Source organism: Perca flavescens, chromosome 20, assembly GCF_004354835.1.
Source record: "Perca flavescens isolate YP-PL-M2 chromosome 20, PFLA_1.0, whole genome shotgun sequence".
Classification (NCBI taxonomy): Eukaryota; Metazoa; Chordata; class Actinopteri; order Perciformes; family Percidae; genus Perca; species Perca flavescens.
In genome coordinates, this window is record NC_041350.1 from 28,576,210 (window position 1) to 28,595,392 (window position 19,183).

The 19,183-nt window shown below is 40.9% G+C and overlaps 1 protein-coding gene across 1 annotated transcript in view; it reads left to right on the plus strand.

Moving 5' to 3' along the window:
• The window catches only part of exoc3l4 (exocyst complex component 3-like 4), a 30,696-nt gene that overhangs the window by 3,974 nt on the left and 7,539 nt on the right, over positions 1-19,183 (plus strand). The window contains exons 3-10 of the mRNA XM_028565175.1: positions 1,075-1,302; positions 5,146-5,764; positions 7,652-7,769; positions 9,254-9,379; positions 12,242-12,342; positions 15,325-15,423; positions 18,015-18,138; positions 19,029-19,151. Of these exons, the coding sequence (XP_028420976.1) occupies positions 1,075-1,302; positions 5,146-5,764; positions 7,652-7,769; positions 9,254-9,379; positions 12,242-12,342; positions 15,325-15,423; positions 18,015-18,138; positions 19,029-19,151 (1,538 nt within the window). The remainder of the gene's footprint in view (positions 1-1,074; positions 1,303-5,145; positions 5,765-7,651; positions 7,770-9,253; positions 9,380-12,241; positions 12,343-15,324; positions 15,424-18,014; positions 18,139-19,028; positions 19,152-19,183) is intronic.

The following is a 19,183-nucleotide window of genomic DNA, read 5'->3' on the forward strand; positions in this document are numbered from 1 at the left end:
GAGACTTCAGATACAGTATTAGGGGACCACTAAGGTCTATATAAAAGAGACTTCAGATACAGTATTAGGGACCACTAAGGTCTATACAGTATAAAAGAGACTTCAGATACAGTATTAGGGAACCACTAAGGTCTATATAAAAGAGACTTCAGATACAGTATTAGGGAACCACTAAGGTCTATATAAAAGAGACTTCAGATACAGTATTAGGGAACCACTAAGGTCTATATAAAAGAGACTTCAGATACAGTATTAGGGGACCAATAAGGTCTATATAAAAGAGACTTCAGATACAGTATTAGGGGACCACTAAGGTCTATATAAAAGCATCCAAAAAGCAGCATGTCATTAATGAGTTACCTATATGGCACAGAACCATTTTTATTGATTACACCTGTGCTTTTCATGCTAATGTCTGCTATGAAAAAGGCCTATTTTCGGTTATCTACGGTTTGATATTTGCCAAAGGTTCAATATCATATATCATGCAAAACAAAGACCAACACCACAGCAGGGAAGTGTTAAGGCTGTTTTATGCTTATGCGTCAACTGCATCGGGGTTGATAAGTCTGAGGTTATTTGCGAGGTGTCTGCCAGCTAGATTGTTATGTTAGCAAGCAATCTTTAGCACAACTGCCCACAAAGTACTGCTTGCTGGCTAAGTGCTAATATCAAAACGTTACTGACATAAAGACACTTTACAAACGGATAACCCCATCATTGTAACCAAAATATGTCTGAGTTTATTTGCAGAGCTTGTGTCAGTGAACTAGCATGTTGCTACTCCCCACAGTAGGCTGATTGAAACCCCAACCATCACACAGGCCAGACTCCCTAAAGATATTCAGACAAACATTCGGTTTTCAACATGTCCAACATTATAAAACAATATAATAAATGTATTAACTGTTAACTAAACCTTTTAGTCTATTATTTTAGGGATTTTGGACAATATGTTCCCAACACCAAGCACGCTTGACTGCAGCAACAGAGGGAAAACAGAAAGAGCAGAGTTCATGTATGGGTCAGTAAACTGGTCACCATACATGTAAACTGGGTTTTCCATCCAATCAGATCCAAACATGGGCGGGTTCGGGGACTCTCTCATGAAAAAAGGAGCGTCAATTCGCCGAAGCCTGAAATTCAAGAAAGCCATCAAACTGGAAGCGGCCACCCTCGTCTCTGAAGGGCCCCTGGAGGAGAGGAAGGAGGAGCTAGAGGAGGAGGAGGAGGAGGAGGAGGTGTGGGAGGAGTTAGAGGAGTCGTACACGCTGCCGGAAATACCCCACACACCGCTGTCAGGTACAGTCTCACATGTTTTTATAACCCCATTTAATATTTCAGCATTCCACATTATCAACTGGCAATGATTGCTTTTTATTGTTTTATGGCCACTTGGCGGCAGAAACAAGTTGGTATGGTAAACATGTTAACAAGTGGTTGCTTAGTTACACATCCATCAGGTAGTTTATGTCCACCTGATGAATTTAAGCCCTATATTCTCTCTCTTTTAGCTGTTTTTGGCCTACACCAGCTCCTGAGGGAAACATCTGTCTTTTTAGAAGATGAATAGTCTTTATTGTCATTGTACATATATATACAGTACAGGCCAAAAGTTTGGACACACCTTCTCATTCAATGCGTTTCCTTTTTATTTTCATGACTATTTACATTGTAGATTCTCACTGAAGGCATCAAAACTATGAATGAACACATATGGAATTATGTACTTAACAAAAAGGTGTAAAATAACTGAAAACATGTCTTATATTTTAGATTCTTCAAAGTAGCCACCCTTTGCTTTTTTTGATAACTCTGCAAACCCTTGGTGTTCTCTCAATGAGCTTCATGAGGTAGTCACCTGAAATGGTTTTACCTTCACAGGTGTGCTTTGTCAGGGTTAATTTTTTTCCTTATTAATAAAAAAGCAAAGGATGGCTACTTTAAAGAATCTAAAATATAAGACATGTTTTCAGTTATTTCACACTTTTTTGTTTAGTACATAATTCCATATGTGTTCATTCATAGTTTTGATGCCTTCAGTGAGAATCTACAATGTAAATAGTCATGAAAATAAAAAGGAAACGCATTGAATGAGAAAGTGTGTCCAAACTTTTGGCCTGTACTGTATATATAACAAAATTGGATGCAGTCCTGTCAGTGCAATACATCTGAAAAAGTGCAAAACAGGTGAATAAATAAATATAATAGAGCCTCTAAAAGTCACTATAAAAATATATAAAAGAAAGGAGCTAGTCTTTAACTCTGTCTGTCTGCTGTTTGCTGCTGAGCAGGTAGTCTACAGTGGCTTTGTCAGTCCTTCCAGAAAAATGCGGCGTTTTTTTTGGGATTGTTGCCTGCAAAAATACTTGATTATGCGGCACATTTTCTTAAAAAATGCGATGGAATATGTGGGATATTTATGCAATTTTATGCGATGAAATTACGGGAAATTGCAAAATTGACGGGAACTTGCAAAAATTGCGGGAACTTGCAAAAACTGTGGTTTAATGAAAAAGAGAAAAAAAGTAATTACCCCAACACCCTGCTTTTCGATGATGTTGTTGATGTCGCGTAATTACGTCACTTCATAACGTTCCCATGGCAACAGGGGAAAATGGCTGCTCTTGTGTGAAGTAAACTCAACATTTTTCAACTTTCTCCTAAGATATATATGACTTTTTTGCAACAGATTATGAAATCATGCAAGCCCCGCTATAAGAGTGGTGAGAGTGAACCAGAACAGTAAAGTTACAGTCAGACAGCTAAACAATGGGAGACGATCTGGCAACGGTGAAGTGTAGAAACAGTGCTTAAATACTGCAGAGTGGATGAGTAGATGATGAGCAGCTGCGTGAGAAGAGTGGCAGGTGGCAGGTGATTGATGGGCCCCGCCTCCTGACCTACTTACACAGACAGAAAACACAGGGAAAAGGGGCAAAGGGGAAAAGGAAACCCTAGGAAGTGGGAGAACCGGCTGACCATAACAGGGTTAACGCCTTGCACATTATGGAGCATTGTCATATTTTATTCACATTTCATTCAAAGCATATAAATTATAGCCACTTTAATGATTTAATTTCAAATTTTGAGAACATTAGTTCTGGCAAAATAAGTCCACATATTACACAATTTGTTTTGCACATTTTTCCTGGTTGAAGCTTTTAACTTAGAGGAACCATTGACCATTTTAGGTATATTCTGATTTGATTTCCAGTTGCTTAAATTCACATAAGTGTTCTTCAGTTAACATCAAATGAAATGGGCTGTCAACCTTGTAAGTGTTTAAAGACATGCATGCAACCTTTTCTCATAATGTTCCCAAACACCTTTCCTGTCTCTTCTGCTGTCTGTACATTCAACTTATCTTTCTTTGTTTTGGCCACAAACGCAGCCAGTGATAGGCATCTTATTTCTGGTGTGAATACACAGGGGTCCAGTTTGTCTGTGGACAGTCAGTGTCTAAATACTGCTTCAAAGAGGTTTCATCTCTGTTGAATTACCAAATGATTTCTCTTCCGGTTTTAAGACTTTCCGTGATGTTCTTTCTTCCTGATTTATTGGGAATGAGTCTGCTGAGAGTAATATTGTTTTACAGGACAAATGAACAAAGAAAGGCTAACAGTGTGCACGCTCCCTTGCCTCTTTCTCTCTTCTTTGTTTGTGTAACATTGCTCTCTGTAAAATTTCACTTTATGAGTTTTTTTTTAACATTAATATGAGTTCCCCCAGCCTGTCTATGGTCCCCCAGTGTCTAGAAATGGCGATAGGTGTAAACCGAGCCCTGGGTATCCTGCTCTACTTTTGAGAAAATGAAAGCTCAGATGGGCCGATCTGGAATCTTGCTCCTTATGAGGTCATAAGGAGCAAGGTTACCTCCAATTTCTCTGCTTTGCCCATGGCGTGCTGGTAGAGGCCACACCCCCACCCTCCACCTTGCCCCCCCTCTCTCCTCCTCAAAAGCTATAGACACAGAAATGGCACATCCTAAGGAAAGCTCATTGTGGGACTGGCTCTAGTAGCTATAATTCTGCACCAAGACTGAATATTGGAAAAGAGACTTCAGATACAGTATTAGGGGACCACTAAGGTCTATATAAAAGAGACTTCAGATACAGTATTAGGGGACCACTAAGGCCTATATAAAAGAGACTTCAGATACAGTATTAGGGGACCACTAAGGCCTATATAAAAGAGACTTCAGATACAGTATTAGGGGACCACTAAGGCCTATATAAAAGAGACTTCAGATACAGTATTAGAGGACCACTAAGGTCTATATAAAAGAGACTTCAGATACAGTATTAGGGGACCACTAAGGTCTATATAAAAGAGACTTCAGATACAGTATTAGGGGACCACTAAGGTCTATATAAAAGAGACTTCAGATACAGTATTAGGGGACCACTACGGTCTATATAAAAGAGACTTCAGATACAGTATTAGGAGACCATTAAGGCCTATATAAAAGAGACTTCAGATACAGTATTAGGGGACCACTAAGGTCTATATAAAAGAGACTTCAGATACAGTATTAGGGAACCACTAAAGTCTATATAAAAGAGACTTCAGATACAGTATTAGGGGACCACTAAGGTCTATATAAAAGAGACTTCAGATACAGTATTAGGAGACCATTAAGGCCTATATAAAAGAGACTTCAGATACAGTATTAGGGGACCACTAAGGTCTATATAAAAGAGACTTCAGATACAGTATTAGGGGACCACTAAGGTCTATATAAAAGAGACTTCAGATACAGTATTAGGAGACCATTAAGGCCTATATAAAAGAGACTTCAGATACAGTATTAGGGGACCACTAAGGTCTATATAAAAGAGACTTCAGATACAGTATTAGGGAACCACTAAAGTCTATATAAAAGAGACTTCAGATACAGTATTAGGGGACCACTAAGGTCTATATAAAAGAGACTTCAGATACAGTATTAGGGGACCACTAAGGTCTATATAAAAGAGACTTCAGATACAGTATTAGGGGACCACTAAGGTCTATATAAAAGAGACTTCAGATACAGTATTAAGGGACCACCAGGCCTATATAAAAGCATCCAAAAGGCAGCATGTCATAGGACCTTTAAGCTCTGCAGTTGAAGTGGCCATCTTCTCTTTTTTTCTCTCCCAGTGATGCAGATCAATAAGCTGATAGAGACAGAGGTGCTGGAGGAGGCTCACCTGAACCTGCTCGCCATGCGCCAGGAGTTCCAGCAGGAACGGGAGCGGTGTGGCGAGGACTCCCCTTTGGAGCTGGCCAAGAAGGAAAAGGACCTCAACCTCCTTTACGGAAACCTGAGGGACAAAGTAAACACGATTGTGCGCGACTCCAACTCCCTTCCCTCCAGGAACAAGGGGCTGCTGGAACCCGTGGCACGCATCATCCAAGAGGAGGACAGGCGAGCGGAGGAACCCGGCGGGCTGCAGGGCAGCTGGCTGGAGGCCTGGAGGGAGGCGGTGGGGGAGGGGGTGCAGTTGAAGGTGCAGAGCGTTCACCTGGAGCCCAGGGAGCAGAACGCCTCCTGGCTGGCAGTCCATCTGGCCCTGCTGGGTAAGAGCATCGTGGAGGATTTGGAGAAGGTGAAGAAGGAGCTGCGATGGTCGTACCCACCCAGCTTTCAAGTGTTCAGCACCTACGTGAGGAGTTATCACCGAGTGGTCGGGCAGCACCTGAAGAAGCTGGAGCCGCAGGTGACGGAGCTGAAGGACCTGTATGCTCTGCTGGACTGGATCATCAACCTCTACAAGAGGTCAGTGGACGTAAAATCTGTGAATAAAATCTGTTTTCTTCACAACAAACCCTATTAAAATACCAAAACCAACAATTCATGTATCTACTAACAAGTATTGCACTCTTCTTCCTCTGTGCCTTAGCGCTCCATTGTTGTTAAAAACACATCAGTGAGCCTCACTGTAGCACTGGCTGACATGTTCCTTTATTACCACAAACACACACACTGTAGTTTATTTTCACTCAATCCCACACACACCATCCTGCTGCCACAGAAAACTCACTACAGCACCAAATGTGTAATAATCTGCCGCTTAAAAAAAAATGCTCTCACCGTGACCAGCTGTTTTACTCAATTACTAACCCTTTAAAAAAAAATGAAACTATATTTGTGAGGTGTTTTCAAAGATGTATGTCATTTGTTTGCATTGAGAAAAATGAATAGTAACACCACTTTTTCGCTAGTTTCTTGGGGCACTGCATGGCCATATTAATCTTAATGTTTGGCCCCTACAGACCCCCCACCTCCCACTCTGCTGTATAAACAGAATGTGTGTACCCTGTCAACTCCAAGTTCACATAATATTCAAAGCAGCCAGTACTTCTATGCTGGAATTAAACTTTGTGTGTGGTAATAAAGCTCTTAAAACTTGATTTTAACACACAAGACATGCCCTTAAAGGTCCACTGTGTAACGTTTTTAGTTGTTCGTTATCAAAATCTGTGTTGCCCGTTCACAAACTTGTCCTTTTTCATGAATATTTACCACCACCATCAATTCCAAGTATTCCTATTGGCTTGAAATTTTACATTTGCATTCGCATGAACTGGGGTAGACGCTCCAAATTCATGCGCCATCTTGAAATACGTTAGCCGGTAAGGGACATACAGGACGTACTGCTCCGCCTTTCGTGTTTTCGCTGTCACATGATAAACTCACAGGTGCTGCTAATGCTGCTAATGGGTATTGTAGCTTCAAGGAAACATGGAGGACCACACGTATTCAAACTCCAAATTTCAGGAACAGGAGTCTTCTTCTTCACCCAGAAAAAAGAAAAAGGATATTGAAAAGAGCAAGAGACCGGCTTTCTGAAGCGTGAAGCGTAAAATAATCTACCGTAATAACACAGGACCCACCTTAGTTGATACTGTACTTGCATTAGTGGTGCAAAATCCCAAACAAATGTGCAATTAATTAAATTTAGGCATCTGCACATACAGCCGTCTGCTTAGGCTAAACAACATCCACAGAATCAGTGCATGCATTTTTGCCTCCATTCAATGATCTGAAAACGCATCTCGACTGCCTACAGACAGCGGAGATGGCTTCACAGATGGTGCAGACAGATATGTTGTTGAAAGGATCCCTAACACCCCAGTCAACACCAGGGTGAGCTGAGTCAGGGAAGCAGATAGCACTGCTGACATTATTTGTTGAATCAGGCCACGCCAAAAACTGTGCTGTGCTTGACACATTTGGCAGACCAAAAATAAACTGAGGAACAACACTCTCTGGAGGCTAAAATGGAAAAACTTAAATCAGGTCATGTTTCCCCCCAGATTATGTAAAGTAGCATCCTAAAAAAGACTTTATAAAGTATATCACACAACTGTTCATACAAATTAGTGCAAATCTCCTATGAAAATGAAATCATAACATATTATAGATAATAATCATAAGAATGATGCGTCCTGTTACTCAGCTGCAGCATTTCTTGGGAATGGTATACAGCACTACCTATTCAAAGATTATATTTCTCGTCATCACAAAGCTTTTTATTGAAATCTGCAGATCTTTTAACCGGATTTTCTTCTTTCCCCCGACATGAAGCAACATGTCTTCAGCATTCTTTAGTGTGGAGAGATCGCAGCAAATTGTTGAATGTATCTCGTTTCACTCCGACAGCGAGAGGATCATGGGAAGTCCCTCCCTGCAGCCGGACATGAGGGATGAGAGCGCTGATTTGCAGCTGCAGGACGGCTTGCTGAAGCAGCTGAAAGACAAGTTCTGCTGCAAAATGAAGGTGAGGAGCACCACTCAGGTTACTCAAGGCGTATTATCATTTTTCTGGGAATCTGGGCATACCTTGCAGGGTTAATAAAAACTCTGGTTCTCTACATTTTTTTTTTTATCAGGATTCAGAATTTCGCCACAAGAGTAAACAGGCCCTTTAGTCCTTCATGTTGGGAAATAAAATGTTTATTTTATAGGTAAGAGAACAAAAAAATCCTGCACACTATCGATCCCTTGTCCTCAGACCTTTATCAGGTTAAATTCAAGATGGATTTTTTTATTTTTTTTTTATTTTACCTGATGAAGGATTTTTGGAAGTTTTCACACCTGCCTAAAAGAAACGTTGTGGTGTGCAAGAACGTTGTAGTAAACAAAGATGTTAAGCAAAGAAGAAAGCAAGAACCAAACCAGAAAATGACTTTACCTAAAATGAGAAAAAAAAAATGCTTTTTTAAAATCAATATCATGCATTCATCTTTTTGCTCACATTTCAGTCACAAAACCAAAACAGAGAACTATAGAATGTTTTTGTTTATTAGTATTACTTGAACTTTGAGAGGTGAGCTGCCCTCCAGTTTGGACACTTTTATTTTGACCTACAAAATAAAAGCACAATGCCTCTGATTGAAGTGAATTCTGTAAGACAATATAAACCAATGTCTTGTGTTATGGCTGAATCAATGGACATATATATATATATATATATATATATATATATATATATATATATATATATATATATATATATATATATATATATATATGTCTATTGATTCAGCTATATATTACAGTCGCCGAGAGAAGATAAGTTAAAATAATTCCTGTTATTAAAATGTATTGAACATTTTTTGGTACAGGATATAAAATCCTCTATTACAGACCCAAAACCAAAAATGATATAAACAAATTTGAAAGCACATTTATTTCATAAATCACATTTGTTATTAAAAATGACTTCCGTTTCATATATAAGTTACATAAATTACACACCAGCTTTGTAGTTGTACATTACATCTTTTGACAGACAATGTGTATCCAACCTCTTGAGAGAGTTAACTGAAACGCACCACTTCTTCTGGAAGCTCGTTCCATTTCTTTCACCGCACCAAGTGTGAAGAAATTCTTTCTCTTTTCAGACAGGCATGTTCTGCGGTAAAGTTTTAAAGAATTCCCTCGTATCTCATACCTATTGCTCCAAAACTGAAAGATAGGCTCAACGGTTGCATCATGTATTCCCTGTACAAGCTTATACACCTTAATCCATTATACAAGAGTCTGTAAACTTAGTTTTCTCTATCTTTCTTCATGTGAAATATGTTTCATTACTGGGATTAATTTGGTAGGTCTTCTCTTGACCTTTTCAATCGTTTCTATGTATTTTAATTCATATGGACACCAGATTGAGCTAGCAAATTCAAGATGGGATCTTACCAAGATGGGATGAAGTTTTTACAGACTCTTCCACCTTCCGCCTGTCTGTGTTTGTGACTGCAGGAGGACATGAAGTCTTCCCTGGACAGAATCATTGAACTTGAAAATGAGGACGTTTGGAAGGACAGAAGTACCCCCAAGAAGGAGGAGGACTTCCTCGACTCTCCGTTTCACATGGACATCTGGACGGTACGGCATGTTTTTTTCAGCTTTCATGTCAAAATAAAACCTCTTCTGAAAATGTTTTTTAAATATCATAGGCATACTTTAGTGTATTATCAATCTCAGCAAACTTGTATGCTAAAAGGAAGTGTTTTACCACCAAAACCGTCAATCACATAAATACCTAAAACACATAGCAGATATAGTCTCATATCGGAAGGTCATACTAACCCGAACCCATTTATACATAGAAAAATATACCACTATATCTTCTTTTTTTTAAGATTATTTTTTGGGGCATTCGGCCTTTAATGGCTAGGACAGATAAATATGAAAGGGGAAGAGAGAGGGGGAAAATATGCAGGAAATCAGAATCAGAATCAGAATCAGAAAAAAAGCTTTATTGCCAAGTATGTTTTTTACACATACAAGGAATTTGTTTTGGTGTTGTAGCTGCATGTCACACATTTTCTAAAGAAAGAAGGTTAAGAAAATCAAGTATTAGAATATAAACAATATAAGTAGAAATATATATATATATATATATATATATATATATATATATATATATATATATATATATATATATACTGTATATATACACCGTATGTATTAAAAATAAAACTACAAAGAGCAGAACAGCAGAGTAAGTACAGTGGCCTGTAGAGCCAGAGGTGGGGTGTGGAGAGTGTCGGGGTGGGTTCCGGGCCTTGTTGATAAGGCTAGTGGTGGATGGGAAAAAACTGTTCATGGGGCGTGAGGTTTTGGTCCTGATGGACCTCAGCCTCCTGCCAGAGGGGAGTGGCTCAAAGAGTTTGTGGCCGGGGTGGGAGGGATCAGCCACAATCTTTCCAACACGCTTCAGAGTCCGGGTGGCGTAAAGGTCCTGGAGCGGCGGCAGATTGCAGCCAATCACCTTCTCTGCAGACCGAATGACACGCTGCAGTCTGCCCTTGTCCTCGGCAGTGATAGCAGCGTAGCGTGAAGATGGACTCGATGATGGCTGTGTAGAACTGCACCATCGTTGTCATTGTAGAGCCGGGATGATGGTGTTAAAGGCAGAGCTGAAATCCACAAACAGGGTCCTGGCATGGGTTCCTGCGGAGTCCAGGTGCTGGAGGATGTAGTGGAGCGCCAGGTTGAATGTATCGTCTACAGACCTGTTGGCTCTGTAGGCAAACTGCAGGGGGTCCAGGAGAGGCTCGGTGATGTCTTTGAGGTGTGAAAGCACAAGGCGCTCAAAGGACTTCATTACCACAGAGGTCAGGGCAACGGGTCTGAAATCGTTCTTGGGAACAGGGATGATAGTAGAGGACTTGAAGCAGGCTGGCACGTGACATGTCTTCAGTGAGGTGTTGAAAATGTCTGTGAACACTGGAGACAGCTGGTCAGCGCAGTGCTTCAAGCTGGATGGGGAGACAGCATCCGGTCAAGCAGCTTTCTGGGGGTTCCGTCTCCTGAAGAGTATGTTGGCGTCTCTCTCATGGATGGAAAGAGTTGTCACTGAGGTGGGTGTGGGGGGGATCTTTAAAGTGGTCTGTGGTGGAAGGGCCCAGGCCCCTGCTGAGGTGGGGGAGCTGGAGGTGATGCACTGTAGCTGGAGCTGTTGGGAGGTGTTGTTGGGGATGGTTACAGGACTGTCCCTTTGTCTTTCAAAGCGCCTGTAGAACTCGTTCAGGTCGTTGGCTAGCCGTCGGTCGTTGATGGAGTGGGGGGCTTTTGGCTTGTAGTTGGTGATCTGCCTGAGTCCTTGAGTCGTTGGCTGAGAACTGGCGTTGGAGTTTTTCAGAGTACCGCCGTTTAGCCTCTTTCACCGACTTGCCGAACTTGTACTTCGCCTCTTCCTCATCCAACCTCAACTTTCTGAGTTTGGCTGTGAACCGGGGTTTGTCATTGTTGTAACTCACCCTGGTGCATGATGGAACACAGCAATCCTCACAGAAGCCGATGTATGACGTCACAGCCTCTGGGTACTCATCCAGACTGTTGGTAGCAGTCCTAAACACGTCCCAGTCAGCAGAGTCCAAACACGTCTGGAGATCCTCCACAGCATCGCTGGTCCACTTCCTTGATGTCCTCACTACAGGTTCGCAGAGCTTTAGTTTCTGCCTGTACGTGGGGATCAGGTGGACCATGACGTGGTCACAGTGTGATCTGCACGTTGGCCTGTGGCGGGATGTAAACACTGACCAGAATAAATGAAGCAAACTCACGGGGTGAATAAAAAGAATTACAGTTTATGGTGAAAGATTCCAGGTCAGGTGTACAGTGCTGCTGGGTCACTGTCACATTGTTGCACCAACCATTGTTGATGTAGAAGCAGATTCCTCCACCTTTAGTTTTGCCAGAGAGTTCCACATCTCTGTCCGCTCTGTAGAGCTGGAAGCCTGGTCACAGGGCGGACTCGAACACTGGACCATCTGCGTCGAGGCACACACTTCTATGTACGTGCACCTGCTCTACCAACTGAGCTAACCCGGACACATTCAACTTTTCTTTCATCATTAAAAACAAATAAAGGAATTATTTACATATTCATAAATGTAATATTTGTTTCAAAGTATGTGGCTCGATAGACTCGAGTTTATGTTTTTGTCTAGTTTTGTGTGATTTTGTTTGTTTTCTGTGTTCAATTTTATTCAATTAATTGTGTTGTTTTTGTGTTTTCATTACTGTTTGTTTTTCTTTTGTACTTTTGTCTCTTAAAAAAAACAATGGAAATATCCAAAAGTCTAAATGACAGTAATGGAATTTTCTCCCCTCATCCATCCATGATGGGATGCAGTGATTTGACCATGTGGGGGCAGCAGAGAGCTTCATATTAACTTCTTTCTTATTCTGTATATGTATCCTTATTATACAGTGTGCTGGTATGTTTTCTCTCTGCAGAAAGTGAAGGGGAATGCTATAAACTCTCGACGGATTGATGCTCAGCTGGAACAGGAAGTGATCTCCTCCTGCCTCCAAGCGTTGAAAGAGTTCCCCAAGAGGTACGATGGTAAAGATGGTGCAAATAAGGCATACAACGTTTCGGCCTACAATTTGGCCTTCCTCTGGTGTATTTTTATTTTAATTTGTTTTGTTTTTCCATCTTTGACACTTCAGTTGTCTGTAGTGCAGCAGTGACGCCAGTGTTTTTGGCATCTTTTCTTTTAGTTTTTATTATTCTTTTTTTCTTTTCAAACAAAAATCAGACAGCGCAGCAATAGTTTGCATGTTATACAGGCAACTTATCAGGCAATTCCAAAGAACCAATCAAACAAATCAAGATGCAAGCAACAATGCTAAAAAAAAACATATGACAATGAGAAAGAAAGAAAGAAAGAAAGAATATACCAATATACATACATATACGTGTGTGAATCTTCACTGATCTCACGATTCAATTCAATTACGATGACCCTGTCAACAATTCGATTCGATATTACGATGTATCCCGATGCGTCGTCTCCTCAGTATTATATATTGCTTCACATGGTTTCCATCAACAAATGTAAGCAGTCAGATACATATGAACTCCCCTTTTTATCGGATCTGCTCTTAAAAAAGACACTTCCTGAATGTAGCGGAGTCTGAACACAGAAGACGGCAAAAAGTTAAAAACAAAAAAAGCACAAGTGACATCAGTAGGCAATAATCGATTATGGTCTGTCACATTGATGCAGAATCGTCCAGGTCCGCACCGCGATGCATCGACGCAATGATTAATTTCAACACCCCTACACATATATAAATAAATAAAATAACAATGACAAATTAGGGAGAGAGAATTTTTTATTTTTATAGAAAAATAAATAGGGGGTTGGTTTAGTCTATTCTGGTCTTAAGCTTGCTGTGCTGTAGAAAGTGGTGAAAACTACATGTTTCATTGAGAAACAACACTTTGATTTGTTATATTGCTATATGGTCTGTTTTCTTTAGGACATGGCTGCTACCATATTAAAGTATACTCATAGAGAGTCTACATTCATGAAGATTATACTTTCAAGTTTAGCTATTTTCAACATCGCATCCGTCCAATCTTGAATGTGTGGGGCACTGCTTTCTCTCCCTTTACAAAAAAACTGTGTGGCAACAGCAAAGGCTACAGACATCCACTTACTATGTTCTTGATTATGTTGGCAACCTTGATTGAACCCCTATTATAAAGAGGACAGGGTCAGGTTGAATACATTTTTTTGTAACATCACAAATTTTTTGGAAAACTTCAGCCCAAAAAATTTGAACAGTAACACATTCCCATAACATAAGTGACCATGTGATGTGATAAAAACCGATAAGGGTCATGGGTCACTGCAATCAAACACACCAAAGGAAGGCCAAATTGTGTGCCGAAACGTGTGCTTTATTTGCACTATTAAATATTTTTCTGGAGCATTAAGCTGCTGTGTGGCCTTTACCTTCTTTGAACATTTACTTTTTTATGTCCACCATTAACTACATGGATGTGCATTGTTTTTGAACAAGTGTGAAGCCACCCTATAATGAAACAAACCAAAAACACGGTACTGTGCAATAACTACTCTGTTGAGCAATGTGAGAATAGTTCCTCTGCCTGATTTATGACTAATACTGTGATACAGTTTATTCTTCAAAAAAGCGTCTGAAGATCAATGTGTACATACGCACCTACATCGTTCTTTGTCTTAAAAACACAGAAAGATTGCACTTCTTGTATCTTTGTACAAAAGTATTAGCATCAAAATATACCTACAGTATCAAAAGTAAAAGTACTCATTATGCAGAATGTCCCATTTCAGATTGTAACAGTATATTATTGGATTTTAATTATTGATGCATTCATGTGTTCGTCCCTTTAATGTTGCAGCTCGTAAAGGTGGAGCTCATTTTAATGGCTTTATACACTGCTGGTTCGTAGCATGAACCTAAGTAATTAAGGATTACATTGAAACCAATGTATTTACCCCATTTAAAGCAATACTTGACTAAACGTGTATTTCAGCAGTATCAGTGGTGTAGTGAGTGCATGGGTGTAGGGTGTGGAAAACAACGCTAACAAAACTCAAAGGACAACAAAACTTAAAAAAAAAATAAAAATAAAAACTCCCTCTCATCTAAGTCTGTCCCACGAAGCATGGGAGAGACGGACGTTATAGGAGGAGAGAGGAAACGAGGGAAATGTGTTTTTAGAGATATGGGACCTCCTTTATTCTGAAGTGCCTAATGAATCTGTCAGCTGTTTAAGCCGAGTTAGCTCTCAGCTGCACAGCTTCCTGAAAGGCTGGAGCGAGGAGCTATCAAATAAGGAAAGTGAGATCACATCACATTAGTTTAATCTATAATATTACAGCATCATTTTTTTAGTTGCTGTGTATTTTGTTTCAATAATCAAAATCTGCGATGAAATTTAAGCTGTCATATCTAAATGCAGTGGTGTAAAAAGCAGAATATCCGCTTCCAAAATGCATTGGAATAGAATTATCAAGCAACATAAGAGTGGAAATACTCGTTAGTTACATTCCACTGCTGGCTGCCGACTATCTCAGCATATCAAGTACAAAGTCAAAGTGAGAAATATGGAGTATTGATGACATGTATGGATTTATTGTTACAGATGTAATTAAATACAGACTACAAAACATGTGAAATGTGTTTATATACACATATATATATATATATATATATATATATATATATATCAGAGTTCAATTCCCACTGCAATACATCAACCAATGAGTCCCTGAGCAAGACACTTAACCCCTAGTTGCTCCAGTGGCGTGCGGCCCCTGACATATGTAACAATCGTTATGTAAGTTGCTTTGTATAAAAGCGTCAGCTAAATGACATATATATATATATATATATATATATATATATATATATATATATATATATATATATATATGTATATAACACTATGTGTTCTTGTTATTTTGTCCACCCCCTGAAGGCTTGTCCTCTGTAAGGTTGACTTGTCCTGTCCACCTTTCTCTCGTCTCTCCTCTTGACAGATTCGAGGCGGAGTTCAGCCGTCACTGCAGCGCTCTCAGACTGAAGCCTCTTTGGACCGAGTACCACATTACATACATCAACAGCTTCTCTGCTTTACAGTAAGGCACATGACTTCCTGAAATTACCCATGAGGCACTGCGTTGAACTAGCATGCCCTGACAAAACCCAAACTGGGGCAGCACGCCCCCAGGGGAGAATCTGTCAACAGATTTATTCAGTGAGGACTTCCTGTTTTAGAAGGACAGAAGCACAGCTGTTTAAATGTAAAGAGAATTTAGGGAATACAATCTGAAGTGCAGCTGGTTTAGAAGCATGCTAAACTACCAGATTCAAAGAAAAATACTGCTTTTAAATTTTGGTTTCCATGTCTTTAAACTAAGGATTTTAACCATTTTATAATCAACCATTGTATTATTGTTTCTGTATCCTCATCAACAAACTGAATGCAGAAAACAAGCAGTTAAAAGCACACAGATTCGGGAAGACTGTGGTTCAGGTTCTGAGAGTTAAAAAGGCATGCAGTGGATCTGTGGATGAGTCATCTCTCAACTATTTTAGGCTTTTCTGGGATATTCCCAGCAACTGTGCTCACGCTATTTATGAGAGTCAAGCATGAGTCTTTTCTTAGAGCGACCAGAGTCCACATTCCGTTGAAAGGCTCCGAGTTGTTTAGGAGACTGTCTCTTTAAGATGCAAAGCAGAGGCTCAGTGTGGGTGCCAAGGGAAAATATGCCAGTCTTGGAGAGAGCGCTGCGCCACGTGATTTCGGGGAATTGGGGCTGCGAGTGAGAAACTCTGCTGTGTTAAGTGGGGGGGAAAGAGAAAGCACTTAGAACCTCTAAACCGCCCCAGCTGCTTCTTCCACTCACGACAGAAGCAGATGTGGCTTTGCTGCGGGTTGCTTAAGGACATTCATGCAAGTCGAGAACACATGAATATCGTGTTCATATCTGCAGGCTTGGCTGCATGTCTCTGAGGTTTTAGAAGGAAAGGGGAATATGTAGTGATCTAATAACCTCTCCCTCCTCTGGGCCTTAGTCCTGTAGTCCATGACATTTGCAAAAAAAAAACCACTCCTGAATTAGAGGGAAATACGCAGGACCTCTAAAATGTTGCATTAGTTCTCACGTACATTAAAACACTTATTTTAATGAGTTTGTATATCACTTAAGATACCGTGAACTGCAACTTCCCCCGGTTCAAATTTATTTTGGCATCCATTTGAAGAAATTTACCTGGCGTCCGGCGGTTCCACACCTAGGGGTCGGGCCCTTCCAGAGGGTCACCAGATAAATCTGAGGGGTCGTGAGATGATTAATGGGAAGAGGATAGAAGACAAAACAAAGATCTGAGTCACAAATTTGTATTCACGTTTTGGGTTACAATCAGACATTACTTCACTTGGCGAAGGTTACGCACATGACGCTGAACGTGATGAAGCTCTGTTTGTTCCGTAAAGATTAAAATGTTTCTTCTTCATTTTAGGCCTTTATTTGATGATTTACATGAAAGGGGAGAGAGAGGGGGGAATGACATGCAGCAAAGGGCCGCAGGTCGGAGTCGAACCCTGGGCCCACTGCTTTGAGGATTAACCCTCTATATATGGGCTCACATATAACTGAGCTATCTGGGCGCCCAATGTTTCTTTTCCAACGGGACTCAAACCCTCAATGTAGCTGTGTTGTTTTTTTTTTAATTTTTTTTAACCTTTATTTATCCATTGAGAACAAATTCTCATTTGCAACAACGACCTGTAGTCCTAGTATGCTAGTATGCATGTCTTTATGGTGGGAAGAAACCGGAGCACCTGGAGGAAATCCACACAAACCCGGGGAGAACATACAAACTCCACACAGAAAGGCCTGGAATGACCTGGACTTGAACCCAGAACCTTCTTGCTGTGAGGCAAGAAGTGCTAACCACTGAGCCACCGTGCTTTGACCCATCCACTCCCGTCATGATTACAACTGCCACTAGAGGGTGCCGCCATAGTAGTCCATAGCCATGATGTTCCACTTCCGGGATTGTTGAGGTGCCGCCGAAAATTCCCCCGGATATCCATTACCTTCCTCTTTCTTTGTGTTGGCGTTCTAACCTCCGGTGGATTTGTGAGGACTATGGTTAACTGGTCCTCAGATCTCTGCAGGGTAAATCCAGACAGCTAGCTAGACTATCTGTCCAATCGGAGTTTTCTGTTGCACGACTAAAACTACTTTAAACGTACACGTTCCATCAAAACAAGTTCCTTCCAGAGGCTATTTTGCAGAGGCACCGTTGCTCCGTCTGGTGCTTAGCGCCACCGAAAACGATTGTGATTGGTTTAAAGAAATGCCAATAAACCAGAGCACGTTTTTCTCCCATCCCGGAATGCTGTGTGGACTAGCCAGACCTTCCTCCGCAGCAACAAAGTCTGGCAATGCAAGACTACTGCTTGAACAAACAACCTCTGTGAGTTTTTTTTAGGAGGAGAACAGTCTCAAAGTACAATATTTCAGAGTGAAATCTAGTGGAGTTAAAGTAGAGTGGAGTAACACGGAAATACTGCATTGCATTACAAGTGTAACTGGACTAACAGTAAGGCTGTAATACTGTACTTCACCAGAGCAGTTTATGTTCTCACTGAAATACTTTACTAGAGTCAAATATGGTGTTATAAGGTCAGTCAGTGATGCTGTCTGTCCTCCTGCAGGCAGCACATGGACGGGTACCAGGACACCTGTCCCAGAGAAGTGGAAGGCTTCAGGAAAGAGGCCAAGTGGCTGATTATCAGGCTCATCCAGGTGCTGGAGGACCAGTACAGAGACGACGTCAAGGTACAATCACACTGCTGTTATTTGAGGTGAAAGCCCACTTCTGTTTCTTTCATTGATTGATTTCCTCACTCTGAGAAGAGGCCAGTTTCTGTTGTGGTTTCTAAAAGGAGAAATGAAAGAAGGGACGCGCCTTTCCTAAACCTCTACTCGCACACAATGCAGAGATGCTTTTAAGCATTCAAGCAGGTCACTTCCTGTAAATGATCACAAGTGCACGAGTGCATGGATGTGAAAACAGGATGTATGAATTGTAAAATACCTAATCTAAGATGTCCAATCTAAAAGACAACAGGTCATTTGGGACTTACTAAAAGACCAGCAGGGGAATTTTTTCATAGTTGCTCTATTAGTCTTTTGAACAGTGAAAACACCTTGAACTGCAAAATTTCCCTTACACGTGCTTTCCTGTTGAACTTTGTTTTTCATTCAGAACACAAGACAACAACACAGACATTGTTTTTGTGATTGTTACATCACACTACTTCCACTTGTATTTCTGAGCAGCAACAGTCATTATTCACACAACCAAGAGGTCATTTTACGTGTTTGAACGACAACTCTTTAGCAGCTAAATGCTCCACTCTGTTCACCAGCTATAGTCCCTAATCTGTGGCTCCTAAGCAGGTAGAGTACATTATTTTCTTTACAGTTGTTACACTGAAAGCGTCTGCCTGCTGCGGCCTCAAAGGACACTATGAACACACCTGAACGGACTAGCTTGCCCATGGGCGCAAAGATGGGCGCAGGTGCATTTGCTATTTAAACTGAAATTAACAACTGCGTCGGTCTTAAACTAGCAAAGACACTTGCGTCGGGCTTTGCGCTGCGCTGCGCTGGGTGCAAGGGCCCTAAAACTAATTTCTTTCCTCCACTTTGAACCTGCTTTCCAGCTGTACCTGAGGAGAATGATGACGAGGAAGTGGCTAACCGATGACGAAGACTTTAAGCAGCTTTACAGTCGGACGGAGCTGCTTTCTGAACACTGCGCTCTGATGAGGCCTACACATGCCCAGGTAAGGGGGGGTGGGAGGGAGGAGATGGCCTG